At 32.7% G+C, this 19,339-nt stretch overlaps 3 protein-coding genes across 10 annotated transcripts; 2 read left to right on the forward strand and 1 right to left on the reverse strand.

Moving 5' to 3' along the window:
• The first annotated feature begins 6,263 nt into the window (after positions 1-6,263).
• On the forward strand, positions 6,264-7,738 carry LOC145074364 (putative aspartic proteinase GIP2). Its single transcript, XM_079020759.1, has one exon. The coding sequence runs from the start codon at positions 6,303-6,305 to the stop codon at positions 7,611-7,613; it is 1,311 nt and encodes a 436-aa protein (XP_078876885.1). The 5' UTR covers positions 6,264-6,302; the 3' UTR covers positions 7,614-7,738.
• A 1,725-nt stretch (positions 7,739-9,463) lies between these two features.
• Positions 9,464-14,683, reverse strand: LOC145073001 (uncharacterized). Of its 8 annotated transcripts, none has more exons than XM_079019543.1 (17): positions 14,547-14,683; positions 13,451-13,635; positions 13,216-13,354; positions 12,980-13,131; positions 12,813-12,896; positions 12,657-12,719; positions 12,431-12,562; positions 12,026-12,349; positions 11,711-11,760; positions 11,339-11,501; positions 11,123-11,260; positions 10,880-11,002; positions 10,686-10,784; positions 10,497-10,586; positions 10,316-10,406; positions 10,107-10,240; positions 9,464-9,893 (listed from the first exon to the last, which is right to left on the reverse strand). In XM_079019543.1, the coding sequence occupies exons 2-17, from the start codon at positions 13,562-13,564 to the stop codon at positions 9,756-9,758; spliced, it is 2,034 nt and encodes a 677-aa protein (XP_078875669.1). In that variant the 5' UTR covers positions 13,565-13,635; positions 14,547-14,683; the 3' UTR covers positions 9,464-9,755. The 8 variants fall into 8 exon arrangements, with proteins under 8 accessions (XP_078875669.1, XP_078875665.1, XP_078875666.1 ...); XM_079019539.1 differs by having other exon boundaries at positions 13,216-13,363; XM_079019540.1 differs by having other exon boundaries at positions 13,216-13,363; positions 13,451-13,627; positions 14,547-14,679.
• A 2,584-nt stretch (positions 14,684-17,267) lies between these two features.
• Positions 17,268-19,106, forward strand: LOC145074735 (small nuclear ribonucleoprotein SmD1a-like). Its single transcript, XM_079021078.1, has 4 exons — positions 17,268-17,413; positions 17,535-17,611; positions 18,554-18,745; positions 18,863-19,106. The coding sequence occupies exons 1-4, from the start codon at positions 17,400-17,402 to the stop codon at positions 18,922-18,924; spliced, it is 345 nt and encodes a 114-aa protein (XP_078877204.1). The 5' UTR covers positions 17,268-17,399; the 3' UTR covers positions 18,925-19,106.
• Positions 19,107-19,339: the final 233 nt, after the last annotated feature.

Here is a 19,339-nt window from a genome sequence, read left to right on the forward strand (position 1 = left end):
ATAAAAACTTAGTAATATACATTTACAAAAGCAAATATTAAAAACATCCTACTAATAGTAGCATGAAACTCACCAGAGGCAACAATCATTGAGGACGATTATATCCTCCTTATCATTAAAATAACATCAGTGACTAATTTCAAAAAATATTAAAAAGAGAAAACAATATTTTTTCTGGACATACACTCTTCTACAATATATGATGTAAAACTAATTTCAACAAATACTAAAAAATAGGAAAAATTGCAAACAGTAGATGCCTAAAGATTTAGAGTTCAGAAAAAAATGTCATTGCCCATGCCCCCTCCAACAGCCCCTATAAAATTCATCTCTTACGTCATGCGCTTGACATTATTATTTTCAATGATTGCAAAAACATAACCAATAAGATGAAATATCACAAAAGAAGTTAACAAGAAAAAAATATGTTTACTAACCTATAGAAGTTCAATAGGCTACATCGGTCTTTGTAGTAACTTCCTCATTATTTTCATTCATATCCATCTCCAATAACCAAAGACTAAACCAAAATGTCAAGATAATTTTAGGTCAGAACATTTTATTGTCAAAAGCCTAAAAGAAGCATAAAGGCCTTAACACATAAAACATGGCTAAAACAAATATAAATATAAGTTCCCATCATTTTCTTTTAAGATAATGAGTAAAAAACTTAATACGATAAGATGTTTCTTAATACGATAAGATGCATAGTTTACATTGAAGTAAATTGATGGCTTGATGTCAATTAAGCCATTTTTTTGGTTTTTTTTATTATTATAGGGTCGGAAGAACATCTCTATTGATCAAGGCAATATGATGTCAAAAAAAATTTAGGTTTGTAAAACTTGATAGAAAATCTATTTTTGGTCTTTTTTTTTCTAAATTGACATTCATTTTCTGGATACATAAGGTAACAAAAAGTTTTGAAGGGTTAGGATCAACAATTGAGGCCGGGTTCTATGACTTTTCTAATTTTGTTGGTTCATGACTTCACCAGGTAAATCAAAACTCTTTAAGTTTCTTAAGTATGATTGTTGAAGGGATAATTACCATGAGTTATGTCTGATTACCTGAAATTATCTTATTTTGAATTGCGTTTTCATATTCTAGAGTTGTATGATTTTGTTTGTAGTTTAATGGATATGTTGGCTGAATGGGCAGTGAAAGATAGCTCCAACTTTAGAGGTGTTCCAATCTTTGACCCAAACATTTGGGTTGACTATATGGATCTTTTTAATCTGTTTAAAAAAGTATGTAAGGATTATATCATTAAAGAAACAACATAAATTGGAGTATTTTGTTATTAGGAGATGGGTATGCTGGAGGCAAGGCGTCAACGTGTTAAAGTAAATGTTGCATGTAAGTTTCATTAGCTTTCTGTTTATATTTCATTCTTATGCTAATTAGCATCTGCTTGATTTAAATATATACTATACACATGGAGTTTTTCTAATTATATTAATAATTTCTTCTATGTGATAAAGTGTTGAAGAAGGGAAAGGACGAAAGGAAAGCTAGGTAAGAGGCAGTGGTCATAAAATAACAAGAATGGGTATATATAGATATATTAGACTGCCAAATCAGCCTTTGAAGCTGGCTCTACTTTTTCCCCAGAAGATACAATATTCACAGATTGGATTACATCTTAACTTATTAAGCTTTAAGTGTACTGTACATCTACATGCTATTGTCTTTCTGATTTTTTACTTTTGTGATGTATGATATTCACTCTTAATGTTTTCTTACAGTGTGTTGGTGAAGATATAGAAGATTTGGAATATACACCAAAAGTTGAATTTGAAGGATACTTTAAAGTGACAAATGTGAAGAATGAGGTGTGATTTCTGAAAATTCATTCAGATTTTATTTATCTTGTACCTTATATGCATCCTTTGATTCAAGAATTTAATCTCTCTTTGCAGGAAGAACTTATCAAATCATGGTTTGCTCATATGGAAGAGGAGAAACCTGGTATTTATGTCACATACAATGGTGACTTTTTTGATTGGCCATTCATGGAAAGAAGGGCAGCTCATCATGTCTTGATAATTAAAACATGTGAGTGTTAATTTCATGTATCTTTCTGTGTCGATTGGTTCATAATCAAATTGAAGAGGAGGATAATTATGTATGTGTGTAGATGTGGACAATACAAAAATGATAGTATGAATGCTTGTGTGATTCCTTTGCCAACTTTATGTTTTTTTATGTAGGAATGGTTGAATGTTGCAATATTGGCTTACTTCTCATAGGTACAGGGTTGAAATTATTCTACTTGATCTCAAAATGGGATACCCTCACCAATTGAGTCCCAATTGGCTTACCTTTCATTCCTTTTATGAGTTCTCAAATTATCATATATCCTTTTGAATATAGTGTTTTTTGGTGGTGTTATTACGGGTAGATTTCCATCAGTGTAGAAGAGCTTCACAATCCCATAAATTGTGAAATTTGTGAAGGTAATTTTAAAATTAATTTTTTGAGAAATCTCATACATCTAATGTTCTCTCTCACAAGTAGTCAAGTATAATGTTCTCAAGGAACTCGGGAAGCTAAGGAGGGGTAATTTGGTAATTTTAAAGCTATAAACATTAACCCTTTGGTAAGCCAATTTTCTTCTTTTGCTAATAACTCTTACTTAATTCTATATTTAACATATTATATTATTTAGTTAACTCTTACTTAATTCTATATTTAACATTTTTTTTGTAACTTTTAAATGACAAGTTGATAATAATCTAAATGGAGAGATTCCTAAAAATTTATGCAATTGCTTCGGTCCGGCTAATATGCCAACATATATAAGAAATCATTATTGTTTATTAATCTGTCTATTAACATGTTTGATATAAGTTTTAGAAAATTGTGATTTCATTAAGACAAGTGATGAGATATGGTTGAATGGAAACTATTGAACCCAAAGTTATTTAAAAAATGGAGAATTCCGTATGTGCCTTTATTAAGCATTTTCCCGATTTCTATAACAATGATAAAAACCAAAATGGATCATTTTGCCCTTTACTTCTATAACACTAGAAATCTTCATAGAAAACCATAAGCACGCATTTGCAAAGAAAAACTAAAATAGACCATTTTGCCCTTTTTTATTTTTAAAATCATTAAAAGTGAAAGAAAAACCAAAATGGACCATTTTGCCCTTTACTTCTATAACACTAGAAATCTTCACAGAAAACCATAAGCACGTATTTGGAAACTGTAAGCACAACACTTGCACCTGCACCTGCAGAAGGTTCTGCTGTTCATAATTTGGAGTTTTTTTTGGTTGTTGGGAAAGGGTTCATTAGGGATAAAAATGGCAGCATGTTTGTGCATTTGCATTGAGGGAAACCCCCTTTCCCTTATTTTTGGTTTGAGTCCTTTCTGTATTTAAGCCAAAAAGAAACATCTTATCGTATTAAGCTGTTTACTCATTATGTTAAAAGAAAATGATGGGAACTTATATTTATATTTGTTTTAGCCATGTTTTCTGTGTTAAGGATTTTATGCTTCTTTTAGGTTTTTGACAATAAAATGTTCTGACCTTAAATTTTTTGACTTTTTGGTTTAGTCTTTGGTTATTGCAGATGGATATGAACGAAAATAATGAGGAAGTTACTACAAAGACCGGTGTAGCCTATTGAACTTCTATAGGTTAGTAAACATATTTTTTTCTTGTTAACTTCTTTTGTGATATTTCATCTTATTGGTTATATTTTTGCAATCATTGAAAATAATAATGTCAAACGCATGACGTAAGAGACAAATTTTATAAGGGTTGTTGGAGGGGGCATGGGCAATGACATTTTTTTTTGAACTCAAAATCTTTAGGCATCTATTGCTTGCAATTTTTCCTATCTTTTTAGTATTTGTTGAAATTAGTTTTACATCATATATTGTAGATGAATGTATGTCCAGAAAAAATGTTGTTTTCTCTTTTTAATATTCTTGTTTTCTCTTTTTAATATTTTTTGAAATTAGTCCCTGATGTTATTTTAATGATATGGAGGGTATAATCGCCCTCAATGGTTGTTGCCTCTGGTGAGTTTCATGCTACTATTAGTAGGATGTTTTTAATATTTGCTTTTGCATTTGTGATGATCGGTGGGAGGGTTTGAGAGGAGGATCGGCTTAACATGATTTAGGGTTTGTTGATAAAAACGACTAATTTTGCGTTTTGGTGAGTTATGGCGAGTCTAGGTGCATTTGCCGTTGTTGTATTGGATAATAAGTTGTACATGAGGTAATATGTATTGTATCTCTTAATTTTCAAGAAAGAAGCAATATGTTTAATATATATATATATATATATATATATATATATATATATATATATATATATATATATATATATATATATATATATATAGGGTGAGGTTCAATAGAAAACCATAATTAACCAAGGAACCAATCTTTTTTCAACTTTTAAAACTTATTTTTTTTATCAAAACAAAAAAACTAAAAATACAGACATTCATAACTTTTTATCATTTTTTCCAATGATATCAAATTCGATTTTTTTTACATCAAATTCACAATGTGAATTTTGAAAATTCATAACGTGAATCCGGATTCACACGGTGTATACGAAAAATGTTTTTCACATTCACAATGTTAATATATGAATTTAGATATTTTTAGATTTTTTTTTCGATAAAGAATAAGCTCTAGAAATTGAAAAAAAAGATTTGGTTCCTTGAAGAACCAATAATTATGGTTCTCTATTTGTAAGAAAAAAAGATTTGGTTCCTTGAAGAAATTGAAAAATAATCAACATGTATTTTGTGATGGTTTCAAATTTTAAATTATCCTAAATTTAGGAAGGATATAGAATTTGTTGAGAAATATAAGGATTCAAAACACATGTTAAAATTTAATATTATTTTATTGATGACTAATTGTACTATTAGCTTAATGATTTGAACGTTTTAAAAAAAATAATATTATTATATTCAATCTATTTTTAAAAATAGTGAGATTTCTTTTATAAGATAGTATATATATATATATATATATATATATATATATATATATATATATATATATATATATATATATATATATCGTGTGTCTACATGTATAAATAAAGTTTTAAGAAGAAATCATAAAATAAAAATTATCTGCTTTTCTATGTCATTTTCTCTGTTTCATTTAGTCAAACATTTCACAATTCTAGATAAAATCTTTGAAAGATTCAAACCGACATAGAATAACACCTGTCATTAAACAAATCAATAAATCAATAGTAATTAGATGAAATAACTATTTGTGTTTTTCTTTATATGGTTAAAACTTTTTTTTTTTTTTTTTTTTTTTTTTTTTTTTTTTTTTTTTTTTTAACTTAAATCGTATGGCGAAAGTTGAAGATAAATTGAATGGATATGTTTATTTGTTTACGTTAACCTAAAAGTTGAACGAACATAAATATATAAATGAATGGATTTTTTTGCATGTGTTGGTTAAAATAATAAACGAAGATAAACTATTAAATTTTTTGATATATTGATTATATTTACTAGTGATAATTTTGATAGTTTCTTAACAAATTTATAAGTACTTCAATGATTCTATAAATTCTACTTTCAGTACTCCAATCATTTTTATAGTATTATATACTGTATAACGTAATATCATAACCAAACTTAATCCAGTGTAAACAAACAAATATAACCAAACATTAACTGATATAAATATATAAACAAAAAGTCTTATGTATATTCTTTTTAATTCATCTAACTAAAAAAATAAAAAGTATTTTTATGTTTTTGTATCAGCCTAATTAAAAAAAATGTTATGTTATAGAAATCAAATATACTCTTATCTTTTATTTTTATTTATTTTAGGATCAAAACAAATATCAAAATAAAAAAAATATTAATAAATATTATATATCATTATTATTTTATATGATAAGATGTATTGAAAATATATATAAAATATTTAATTTTTTTCATGTTAAACACTCGATAGCCGATATGTATAGTTATTAGATTACTTTTAGACACAAGATGTCTCCCAATCGGATAACTCCGTTTGACATTCATGTAAGCAGATATTATCAGTAATTTATCTATCTCTTCAATAAATTAATCACACAAAATCTTAATGAACTCAAGTCAAATTTGCTTTGCATACGAAGAATTTTTTTGATTTATTAAGCTTAAAAGATGTCTTCGTTGACTTTTTTGGCATCCATGTTGTGTTCACGTAACCTCCTCATATCTAAGCTTTGATAGCCGACTGGTTCTATAAATTGAGATGTCATTTCCTCCGAATCGCCACACCTCATCTTTCTCCAATCGAAAATGTCTGCTTCCGCCGTCCAATTTCTCATATTCTCCGTTTTTCTCTTTCTATCTCTGTCCTTTGCTCAGACGTCATTCCGGCCTGATGCACTGGTGGTTCCGGTTAGAAAAGACTCCGCCACCAACCAATATGTCACTCGCATCAACCAGAGGACTCCGTTAGTGGCAGAAAACCTGGTGGTCGATCTCGGCGGGCGGTTTTTATGGGTGGACTGTGATAATAACTATGTCTCCTCCACGTACCAGCCAGCTAGGTGTAGGTCGGCCCAATGCTCGTTAGCTGGAGCAAACGGATGTGGGGACTGCTTCAGTTCGCCTAGACCAGGATGCAATAATAACACATGTGGTGTGTCCCCTGACAACCCTGTTACTAGGACAGCCACCGGTGGTGAGCTAGCCACAGACCTAGTTCAGGTCCCGTCAACTGACGGGTCGAATCCTGGTCGACCCGTTAATGTTTCTCGGTTTTTGTTTTCTTGTGCACCAACGTTCTTGCTACAAGGACTTGCTAATGGTGTATCTGGAATGGCCGGTCTGGGTCGGACCCGGATCGGGCTTCCGACTCAACTAGCTGCAGCTTTCAGCTTTGACCGAAAGTTCGCCATTTGTTTGTCATCATCGACTTCCTCAGACGGTGTTATTTTCTTCGGTGACGGACCGTACAGATTCCTTCCAAATATCGATGCTTCACAATCACTTACAAGCACCCGACTTTTTATCAATCCGGTGAGCACGGCTTCATCTTCTACTCAAGGCGAGCCTTCAGCTGAATACTTTATAGGAGTGACTTCGATTAGAGTCGACAATAAATCCATACCGTTGAACACTTCATTGTTATCAATCGACAATGAAGGCAACGGTGGGACCAAGATCAGCACTGTGAATCCTTACATAGTGCTTGAGGCCTCAATCTACAATGCTGTAACTGCAGCCTACGTCAGAGAGGCTGCAGCTAGAAACATCACCAGGGTCACATCCATAGCACCATTCGACGTGTGTTTCAGCACGACGAACGTGATAAGCACCCGTGTGGGACCTGCAGTCCCATCCATTGAGTTAGTCCTCGAGAATGAGAATGTTGTTTGGATGATCACGGGATCAAACTCTATGGTGCAAGTCAACAATAACGTATTATGTCTTGGAATCGTGAATGGCGGATCAAACCCGAGGACTTCGGTTGTGATAGGAGGGTTACAACTGGAAAACAATCTTCTTCAATTCGATCTTGCTACTTCAAACCTAAGGTTCAGCTCGACTCTCTTGGGCAGACAAACTACTTGTGCCAACTTCAACTTTACGTCTAGTGCTTAAAATGTATTATATTCATATTTACTTTGCAACGTGATTATGTTGTAAAGACATATACATATACAAATTGATAATGTTGAACGAATAAAATGAAAGAGATCAATAAAGTTATTTTATAATACTGTTAATTGGATGTTTTTATGAGTTAAAAGTTCAGTATATGATGAAAGACAACAACTTCCATTAGAGATTTTTAACTTTTAAGTGTTTGATGTCTCGTTTGGTAAGAGAAGGCGCGACTCTTTTTTTTTTTTTTTTTTTTTTTCTTACTTATTTTTTATGCTAAACTAGAGAAGGTTTCCCCGCGTTGCGGGGTTAAAAGCCTTCAATATTTATGGTATGTATAACCGAAATGTATTTTTGGGGTACCATGGAGACGGGTGAGGTATCTGGAACAAACGACATCATCTCATCTGAATTAACCAAACATAAAATGGGTATTGAATTGATTTTAAGGAAGGAGAAGAGAGAAGCATCTAGCAACGTATGCAGGACTAAATTCAAATATCATTTGAACCCACCAAATTACGGTTCAATTTGTCTAATGTCATAATTAAATTCAAATAATTAAATCGGCTAAAATAGTCGTCAGTTTAGTCGGCTGCGATATGGCCGGAATTGAAGAAGGCTATTGTCGATCGATCTCAGAAGTCGTTAGGGGTGTCATGAGCAAGAAATGATGAAAACTGAAAAAGTCGGTGTAAAGGATAGGAAAAAAGGAGTGAGAAACGCATCTAATTGGGAGCAGGGGAGGTGGAAGAGGGGACATAACACGTGTGCAGGACACTAATCCAGGCATTGACCACAGAGTAAAATAAAAACCATTGACCAAATAATAACCGGGATGTAAAAATAATTTTACCAAGGGTTAAAGTTAACAAAACCCACAAACATAAAAGTCAAGGGGCTAAAATAAAAAATGGGCTACTTTTACTGTTCATAAAGGGGGTTTAAAATTTATATGTATATATAACTATTGTAAACTTATGTTCGAATGGTCATATTTACAAATGTCTTTTAGTTTTAATGTTGTACAATTGATTGTGGATGACCCACGCCAAACAAATCATAAGATCATCCCGTAAATTATAAAACACTATTAATATTTTAGGCATCTTAATATTTAAACATTATAACTATTTTTATAGAATTACTAGTTAATGACTCTGACGACTTACTTTTAAATTTAACAGATGCAAGTATCATCTAAATTGACTTCATTCTGATTAAAAAAAAAAAAAAATCTTTCACTTTTAGCTTCTTTCTATTGCTTTTGAACTCATATTATTTTTTATTTTGAAATTCATCTCCAACATCTATGTATTTATAATGTGTTTTTCTTAAACCTCTAGTAAAAGCTTCACAATTTCCTATGACACATATCTTATGTATACTTGCATTGTTTTTTTTTTTTTTATGGATCATGGGAAGAGGTTTATCGGGTTTTTAATGAACAATTGCAATCTTTCACTATAGTTTTCAATAGTAAATTTCAATATACCAAACTACATGTAGTTGGTAAAAATATTTTTATACACGGTTTGTGGTGCAAAATTAGGACGGAGGGAGTATATACAAACATAAACTCTAAAAGGAGTTACAAAAAATATGGTAGAGTGATTTGATTGAATTTGTTAAAATTATATATATATATATATATATATATATATATATATATATATATATATATATATATATATATATATATATATATATATATATATATATATATATATATATATATATAAGTCCTAAACTTGCCATCATAGTTGAGATACAGTTTGGTTTTTCAGTTTTCTCCCGATATATGTTTGGTTTTGGTTACCGATTTCACAACAGACACAATAATCATCTTTGAGCTTATACTATTGCTATCATTTGATGTGAAATAATACAACATATTTATGCAGTTTATATGTCCAAATCCAATGTGAAAATCATCTCTATAAGTTGGCCAAAAATTCAAACCTTGTATAAAACTAGAACACCATCTAAACCTAAAGCTACAGGAAAAATCAAGTAATGAGTATGACAATGCTAAAATACAAGACTGGCCCTGATGATCAGATGGCGAATGTAAACCCTTCAACTGAAGCTGCTTCATTTTTATAAATTGTTATTTTTGACTTCTTCAAAGAGGATTGATTATTTGCGTCTACCATTTTTCTCAAAAGTTCTGCAATCGGTTTCTATTCTGTCTGCATACATAGGGAGACGAATGATATCGTTGATTTCGTTTAGTACTACTTCTTCCGTTATGTTATCCTTAATGCTCCTCAAAACCTACATTTTTCAAAACCAAACAAGACTTCATCATAGCAGAACAGAACAGTAGAAAATAAGACAGTCTTGTACTTGGTTTGGCATGCAGTGGATTGAGACTGAGAAAAAGACGTAATTACGAAAATGCCCTCCTCAGCCAGCCTCATCACTGGAAATAGCCCAAGAAAGTTTGTCCAATCATTCTAATTTGTTAATGAGAGAGGAAGTAGAGACCTTTTTGAAAGTTATAAATTCGTTGGGTGTGGATTTATCAGGCCGCATTCGCATAAACACCCAAACATTTTCCTCGGAATCAAATGAACATTCTATGATCTTCCCAGATAACGAATATATATCCACCGATGGATCTGCACAATTGCATTGACAACATTCTTAGAAGCTTCCGGAAGAAAAATGAAATATAAAATATATCATGCTCTCACCTCTAAAAACAATGCGACATCCATCCATCTGCTTCCTTCTCCCACGCTCGTTCACACAAAGTATATGACGGTTATTGTTTCCCTTTCCCATCTGTCAAGATAAACCTTTAGCTTAGATTAAAAACAAAAAAAAAAACTTAATAAATCAAACACACGTGTCTTTTTTTTTTTGTTTTACAACCTCAAAGAGAAAATCAACGGAGTTCATTTCTGGATATTTCCACTTCAAAAGACCTTCATGTGTGCGAGGCACATAAGGATCGTCCCAACCCTAGCAATAAAAAAAAACAAAACATCAGTTTTTACAAAATGGAGAATAAAACTAATCTTTATAAATGTGAAAATATATCAAAAGATCATGAATAACTACCTGGAAAATGAGACCATCGGATGCATGGGAAAGGCGTGGAATGAACTGCTTTAGAAGCTTAGATACAGCAGAAAGTAGGTAAAAGTCTTTCCTTCTCACCTATATATATATATATATTATAATCCACTCACTAATTGTTCAACATAAATTGTAAAACCAAGAAAAATAAACAATTAAAATAAAGTAGTATGTACCCTAAATGGTTCCAAGTCATATCTGTAATACGGAGTTCTAGTCTTGAACAAACGGTCTCGCTCTTGGTTCCTAGGTTTAACCACTTCATTTTCTAGAATCATCCACCTTTCACTGAAAGGCCTCTGAAAGAATCACAAAAATAAATACAATCTTTACTTCACAACCTACTCAACAAATCAAAGGGTATAAAAAATAAATAAAGAAAGAAGAGAAATGAGTGTGTTATTATTTATATTTATTACCTCTACGAGTGATTCTCGGTTGATTGCTATGAGATCATAAATGAGATATCTCCTTTCCTGTTTGTGTGTGGTGGGGTCCGTATCAATTATCATTTCTCCATCAAGTAAGGTGTAGTTATGAGTGTTTCCGCCTGCACCCTAACATAAAAACATGTCAGACACAAGCAAGCTAAAGCTATAATGAGAGGAGAGGGTTATACTGTAATTTCACACTACCTCATTGACATTTCTGCATGGAAACCGCAACTCAACACTTCGAAAATTGAAATTTCTATCAATCAGAAAACAGCCATCCCAAGTAATTAGCATCATATATCGTGTCCCATCGGCTTTCCATGTGGCGTAATAGTATCGCTGCCTCAAAAGTTGCAAGTTGTCCCTGGAGTACAACAATCAGCATTATATTTCTTAAATAGAAAGATTTTTTTTTCTCACTTTACCATAAAATAGTGTATTATCCTTACTATTATTATTATGAACATAAATTAAACTGATTTAGACAAAATACACACATGCGATAAAGTTGAATTATGCATATCATTTGAAGAGGAAAACGCAAGACTACATGAATTGAACACTAAACTGCACCTGCTAAGAGAAACAGGGTGCGATCCTGGAAATTGTGGCTTTCCTCGTGCCTGAGGATTAAAGAGAAGAAGAAAAAAATATACATAAAGTCATCTCCCAAAAAATAAACTATACATCCCAAAACAACAAGAAAGCTCTCATGCAAGAAGCTAAAACTCAATCTTTAACATTTCTCAATATGATGCATATTCTATTTGTCACTTGACTGACATTTAAAGATCTTGAAAAAAAAAAAAAACTTTGTACTTCAAACACACTCATTTGATTCTTTATTACTAAGTAACCATAAACATAATAAGTTGCCAAAATACTTACCCGTACATTCAACTTTAGAACTTGATTGCAAAACTGCCTCATTGACTCTATCTGATTAAATGGCACGGGATCTCCCAGTACATCATCATTTGTCATCTCACTTGGTGCCAAATCATATCCCATCTCATCTGTCCCCACAGCATTTGCCAAAACAGTATTTCCATCATCATCATCATCATCCCGATCAGGTGACCTCTTCCATTCGGGGGTTTGTGGGCAAACAAAGTTTTCAGGAATTTGTTCACCAAAAAGATTGTATAGATCATTGATGTAATCTTGTTTGTAAATCCCTGGAGGACGTGCTTCAGAAAATCTATATATTGCCTGCATGTTTTGTTAAAAATAGACAGAGCATTTAAGATTTAAGAACTCTCACTGAATAATCAAATTCAAATCACTACTTACCTCTGTGAGGGAAACCGATTCTGACCGAATAAGAAAATGCACAATCATATAACCTGTCCGATTATGTCCATGTGTGCAGTGGACAAGCACATACTTATTTAAATGAGCTTGTTGGGAGCTGAATCGGGTTGTCTAAACAACATAAATGCAAATGTCAGTGACAGATCATATTCATAAATCATAAGTGTCGAAATTTTCAGAAATCAAACTAACAGATGCCTACTACCTCCTGAATAAACTTTTCTACAGACTCGTTATCAGGCACTGAATCCCTTCCTGCACACCTGATCTGAGTTTAAAGGGGCGATTGAGAAAATTAATGAGCTGTTTTTATTGAGATTTGGGACACACAAGACCAAGAAGCAGTTACTGAAGATCTTACCTTGACATATTTAATACCTTCTCTCGTCCAATCTGACTCGCGATAGTATCGATTAGTGTTTGTTAGATCTATTACTAAACCTATCTGGAAAAGGATGATAAAGAACTGATAAGTCAACTGGTAGAAAAGAAATATCCCCTAAGGCACATAAAAAGATTAGTACTTACTTCTCTCCCAAGACGCCTTTGCTGACGAATTGCTTGTTGAGGAGAATATCTTTTATCAGAAGTAATCTTTTCATTGAAAGACTCACCAAGAGGGACTTTTGAAGGTATAAGAAAGTTTATTGGATCTCCAGATGGAGGGCAATCCAACCAACCTGTAGAGCAGAATATCACATTACTACATTATGTATAAGCAAATCATATATGAAACAAGAATCACAATATTTATGCACAGATACCTGGGGGAAGGCTATTTCGGTCATAGGATCCATTGTTGCTATTCTGAAATCCTTGACTACGTTTAGATGGCTGGGACATATGCATTGGATCCACATCCGTGTATCTTCTTTTTGCTCCCCCATTTCTTCTCTCCTGAGGCTTAAAACACTTGATATCAACTATTAGGAATCTAGATATTTGATTTGAGCATGTTTATGCATACGTATAGTAAAAAGAAAGATAACAGACTAATACTTGGTTCATGGTCTCAAAGCCAGTCCCTCTCTCTCGTCCAGAGAACTGATATCTTACAGTATCTGAACGTACTGAGTCATCTTCTTCTGGTAAAGGAGAAGCATTCAAGTCCATGTGTTGATTCCCCACATCAACAGTAAGATTTGGTGATATGTAGATCCAAATACTCGAGTAGAACTGAAATTCTAGAACACCAAAAGCTCAATCAGCATATCACTAGTTTATGGAAATGTGACATGTCTATAATAAAAAAGCATAGCCTATGGAATTGTGACATGTCTATTATAAATGAATTGAAACAAGCACATTAATCAAAGAAAGGATTGTCCTCAGGTGTCAAAGTAGAATATAGCATCTCACTCTAAATTGCTTAGTTATATTATGATCTGTGTACACCTTCTCAAGCTCAAATTAGTTAAGTATTTCAAAGACAAGACCTTTTTTTCTTTTAATTTACCAAAAAACGCAAAACAAGGTAAAGAATATTAACTACTGGTAAATAAAGGCTCTATTAAATTTCGGGAAAAGACCCATGCCATGGAGGGAATGGTCAAGCAATTTGACTGTGTCCATTCTTAGCTTTTGAATGTAAACCAAAAATGCACAAACAATGTTTGATTTTTCAATATCAGCATAGCTCTTTGCTACTTCAAAGATATTACGTATTCAAATCATATCGGCCAGAATTACTAGTTAGTTATTATGCCACTGCCTTGCAGCAGAAAAAAACAAGCTGAATCGCTGATATGAAGTGGCTAAAATGTGCATTTATTTAGAATTTTTCTTTTCTAAGTACCAGGAACTGACCATATATCCAAATTCAAAACGAATCAAACTGTTAATAATCAATTACGCCATTGACTTACTCGAGCCTTTTCATTACACGACACAGCAAAAAAGTTGCTCAATTTGATCAAGACAAAACATAATGAAATTTGATAACCCAAAAAAGAAAAGTGAATTGAAGATTTCAATTGAAGAACATAGTTGTATACATATACATCTATACTCTGGACGCAAAACATGAATGAATTCCACAGCGGCAGTTAGATCAATCATAGTAACCATGAGAGTAGAGTGAATAACAGAAGCGCACCGTCAAATTTGGATTTTGGATTCGGATGTGGAGGAATGTTTTTTTAGGGTTTTTGCCCGCCAGGCAACTGTTATAAAAGAAGGGGGCGAAAACGTACAAACGGACAATTAAAAACCGACCATCTAACTCAAGCCACGCAAACGTCGTCGTTCTCCCGCGTCTTGGCTAGGTAAGTGTTTGACCGACCGGTGGTAAGATTCACTTTTTAATTCAATATCAATCGTAATCGAGTGTGCAAACCGAAAATAAATATAAAGTGTGCAATCTCTTAGCGATATTCAAAAACTTTAATGAGCTATAAATTTTGAATGAATTTGGATCCATATGAAATATGTTATTTAATAAAGTTGTTGAATGGATGTCTTTACAAATGTCAAAAATACACATACTTAATGGAGACCCGATATTCAAACCCGAATTGATGAGGAAATCATGTGACCATCACATATGAAACCATAATATGGGTAAGCAAAGTCAATCCCTTCGATCACGATTTTCATCATCGGTCTTCAAATCTTTTTAAGGTTATTAAGATCATCTCAATAATTCAAACCCAAAGTAAAATCTTCAAATAATTTGCATAGAGATCACTTGGGGAAAAAAACATTTTAGAAGAAAAACTTTGAGAAATCATCATCACAACTCATCAATAACAAATCGTCATAGACAAAAAATAATGCAATACATATCCAAATACTCAATTTTGTACTCTCATGAATGTCTCTTTCTCTCTTAGGGCCAAGATGATATTTGAAGCATACACAATGTATTAACATTACTCATTAAACTCATTTAGGAGACTCACTCCTAAATCTTGAAGGCGTCCGTTCATCATACATGAAACCATAAAATGGGCAGGCAAACTTCATCCTCTCAATTATGACTTTGTAGAATATCAATCACAACTCAAAAACGTCATTGATTACATCAAACCGTAATCCCAAAATAAAAGTGTTTGGACAACACACAGGGCAGCCCATTCAATGGATGTAATAATTATGTTGAACTCTCTTTTTAAAATGTAAATTTATTCTATGTTTTATAAAAATCCATTGAAAAGTATTTTTCGTAAATGAACACACAATGTCTATACTATTTCATACAACACAAATAAGTGTAGAAATAAGAAAAGTCATAATTTAAAATTGGAATATGGATATATATTATTGTGTAATGAACCCACCTCAAAGTGTAGACTAACATATAATAAGATACTTGAGTATAACCAAAGGGTTATAAGCTTATCGATGTTTAAAAAAAAGACATTCATCTTCTTTTGGGTTGAGAGTTCTCATGGTGGACAATGTAGTTAAGAGTAAGATTTATAGGATTTATGTGTTAGTCTTGCTACAAAAAGAAAAGTTATATCCGAATATAAAGATGGTCTAGGAGCACCACCAAATATAAGATAACAAATAAAATCAACTATGATCCCCCCAACTCTTTATCCGGCTCCAGATCATGAAATTAAGGAGGAAGCAGGGCTTTCAAAGGTTTAAGGCAAAACCTTTCCAATTTGACTGTTTTACTCCCTCAAATTTTATTTTCCATCAAATGGCCCCACAATGATCCAAACTTCTTACAAACTCTTAATATTTCTAGTTTAATCTCATATATAAAATATCTTAACATTTTTGGACCCAAACCTAACTGAGTCATGGTCAAAACCAAGTATTCTATTTTGACAAGTTTGGTCCCTCAAACTTCATATCTTCAATCTAACCCAAATTAACCTTCTTTTTTAATTTGAAACTTTTAAATCCAACAATTTAATTTTATTAGTTTAACTTTAATTAAGCTTTCTATTCAAATATAGTCCCATCGAATATTGAAGCTTGAAGCCCCAAAATACACTCCAAAAGTTACGCATCTTAAAAACTCTATATTATAATTTTCGAAACCTTGTTTTTTTCTTCGTTCCACAGTTTTATTGAATTTACGCCTCGTTCCCGAGTTTAACAAAAAAAAAAGAGAAGAGAAAAGAAAGCCACGAGAGAAAAGAAGAAAAAGAAAGGAAAACAAAATTTTCTTTGTGTTCCCGAGTTGGAGAGAAGTGGAAGGAAAATGAATCATTTTGTTTTTTCTTTCCAAAGTCTCCCAAATCGGAAGGAAAGTTAGGAGGGAAAGTGATCCTCTCATTTCCCTTCACTTCCTTCCACTTCCCTCCTTTAATGAAACTCATGAACACCAATTTATTTTATTTTCTTCTCATTTCCACCAATTTCCTTTTCTTTCTCTCCTTAAATTGAATTCAGGAACGGGGTGTTAGTATAAGGGATAGTATAACTTACGAGATTGTAACACGGTTAAATCTTCATTTTTTACAAATTCTGTAAATCATGGGTTGTCAAAAGTGGTCGAACAAAAGCATGCTTCTTGGATCACAAAAAATTGTGAATGCTAATCGTCGAACACTAGTGTCATACGCATACAAAGTTAGGGCTTTGTCAATATTCATTTGCGCCGAATTGAAAGTACCTTGCTTAACAACTTTACAAGTGTCCCACATGATTATTTTAATGTCAATTTTGTTGTAGGCTTGTATAACGCACCACATCTTTTGCATTGAGCCTTTTATTTCTCGCTGAGGTTCAATCTCTCGCAAAATCAATATTTCCACCAAATAGTAACATTTAAGAAAAGTTATATCCGAATAGTTGGACTGGAAACGAATAGCGAGGCCTTTCTAATGGGCCGGGAGTAGGCCCTAAATACAAACTACACAAGTGTAATATACAAGGATTACACAGTCGTTCTCTCGTGCCAAAGCCCTAAAACAGCAAAAAACCCTCTTTCCCTTCGCGTTCTCCGGCAAATTGTTAATCATCAGTCTCTTCTGCATTCACTCCGGCAATGAAGCTCGTCCGGTAAGTGACAACGGTCTCTGCTGATTATTTGAACTTTGTTGAGATTATGCAGGTTTCTTATGCAATGTTTTGACTATTTTTTTTTTTTTTTTTTTGTCTTTGGTTGATTTTGACTGGATAGGTTTTTGATGAAGTTGAACAATGAGACGGTTTCGATCGAGCTCAAGAACGGAACTGTTGTTCACGGAACAATCACAGGTTTTCATCTTCTTCTTTCACTTTTACATGAATTAGCTTATGAAAATCTTTCATTATTATACGGTTTCATATAATATTTCTTAAAAATTTACTTCGATAGTAGTTTTTTTAGGAGCAGACGTTTATCCTTGTCAATCACGCGTCGAGTTCCTTACAAAATAATGGACGTAGTTTAATCTCCAAACATTGTGTTTGTCGAAGAAGGTGGGTTAGATGTTGTGTTTTATGGTACGTTTCACATTGATTAGGTTTCACTTCGTGTTTGCATTGCAAAATCAGAATTCTAATTCGTCTCCTTCTACTAAGGCTGTAAGATTTTTGCTGCACTTGTTTATAAATCAAAGTGGAGAACAATAACCTGTACGCCATAACTTTTAATCCTTCCCTATTAACCACACAATCATTCTAGGAATTAGTAAAATTTCACATCTTTCAGCTTATCATGTAAATGTCACATATGCAAATTTGGTTTGAAGGCATATCTAGCATGTTAGAGTTAATTTCTCTATCCACATGTACTGTTTCTCAATTAGATCTAAAAAATTGGACAAAAGATTCGATGAGCCATTTAAAGCTGTATAATTTATGAATGAGCGAAAGTGTCTGAACCAGAGTACTAGGGAGATGATACTGATAAAATATTATGATGAGCTGTTATGTACTTTTTCTGTGAATATTCAATATTCATGAGAAACTGTTTCAGAAATCAGAGTATTGGAAGTGTCTTTAGCTTTATGATTTAGTACTTGACTACTTGTAAGGAATGATGAAAGATCATAGTTATCACATTTCTAATCAACCGCCTTTGCATTGCTTAACTCTCATTCGCCTAAGAGACCATGAGAAGCATGCAATAGTTTGATAGATTTACTAAATTAAATGATAAAATGACAATGTTTTTCATATTATACACAACTGAAAGCAATAAATACTTTATTGCAGGTGTGGATATTAGCATGAATACACATTTGAAGACAGTTAAACTTACCCTAAAAGGGAAGAATCCAGTGAGCTTAGATCACCTGAGTGTGAGGGGCAACAACATCCGCTACTACATCCTTCCCGACAGCTTAAATCTCGAGACTCTTCTGGTCGAAGAAACTCCCAGAGTCAAACCAAAGAAACCAACTGCAGGTATTTTCTTTTTAACAACATTCGACCCCTTTTTTTCTCCTTGTTAAAATAATAATAATAAATGAAATTATTTGTGACATTTAATATTTTATTAAATCCTCTTTTTTTTTTATTCAGGGAGACCGGTGGGACGTGGAAGGGGCCGTGGACGCGGACGTGGTCGTGGGCGAGGCCGTTAATGTTAATGTTGTTGATTGTTGTAGTGATATCTGGTTTTGTAAACAGCTGCTGTATTCTTGGAGAGTTTCTTTGACAGCTGACATTGTTATGGATGTGATCATTTTGCGGGTTTGTTTTCCCCTTTATGCCCCCAAAACCAACTCGCCTTTTATGGTCAATTACAAGTATCTTTCAAGGATAAGTCCCCATTCCTCATTAGTTTTGTTAATTAGATTTGGATTCTTGATATTAAGAGTATAACTAGCGTGTTCAAGTGTTTATGCTTTATGCGTGCATGATAATGTTACCCAAAGCTTTGACGTTTAGGTACATCTATTAGACTACTTTTTTTGGGATTGCTTATTTCTAAAATGGGTCAAAATTAGATTTAAAAAACTTACCTTTTAGTCGGACCAAAATGTTTTTTTTTCTTCT

The sequence above is a fragment of the Lactuca serriola genome, chromosome 9 (genome assembly GCF_051521515.1).
Source record: "Lactuca serriola cultivar US96UC23 chromosome 9, Lser_US96UC23_V15, whole genome shotgun sequence".
NCBI lineage: Eukaryota > Viridiplantae > Streptophyta > Magnoliopsida > Asterales > Asteraceae > Lactuca > Lactuca serriola.

What these genes read in the sequence shown, in the direction of transcription:
- LOC145074364 (XM_079020759.1), top strand. Translation starts at nt 6,303, where the DNA reads ATGTCTGCTTCCGCCGTCCAATTTCTCATATTCTCCGTTTTTCTCTTT.
- LOC145073001 (XM_079019536.1), bottom strand. Translation starts at nt 14,475, where the DNA reads ATGTTTTGCGTCCAGAGTATAGAT. An exon ending in TTTGCGTCCAGAGTATAGAT is followed by an intron (nt 13,628 to 14,451) that starts GTATATGTATAC and finishes CTAGAATTTCAG; the next exon opens with TTCTACTCGAGTATTTGGAT. An exon ending in AATTTATAACTTTCAAAAAG is followed by an intron (nt 9,894 to 10,106) that starts GTCTCTACTTCC and finishes TGAAAAATGTAG; the next exon opens with GTTTTGAGGAGCATTAAGGA.
- LOC145074735 (XM_079021078.1), top strand. An exon ending in TGTTCACGGAACAATCACAG is followed by an intron (nt 17,612 to 18,553) that starts GTTTTCATCTTC and finishes ACTTTATTGCAG; the next exon opens with GTGTGGATATTAGCATGAAT. An exon ending in ACCAAAGAAACCAACTGCAG is followed by an intron (nt 18,746 to 18,862) that starts GTATTTTCTTTT and finishes TTTTTTATTCAG; the next exon opens with GGAGACCGGTGGGACGTGGA.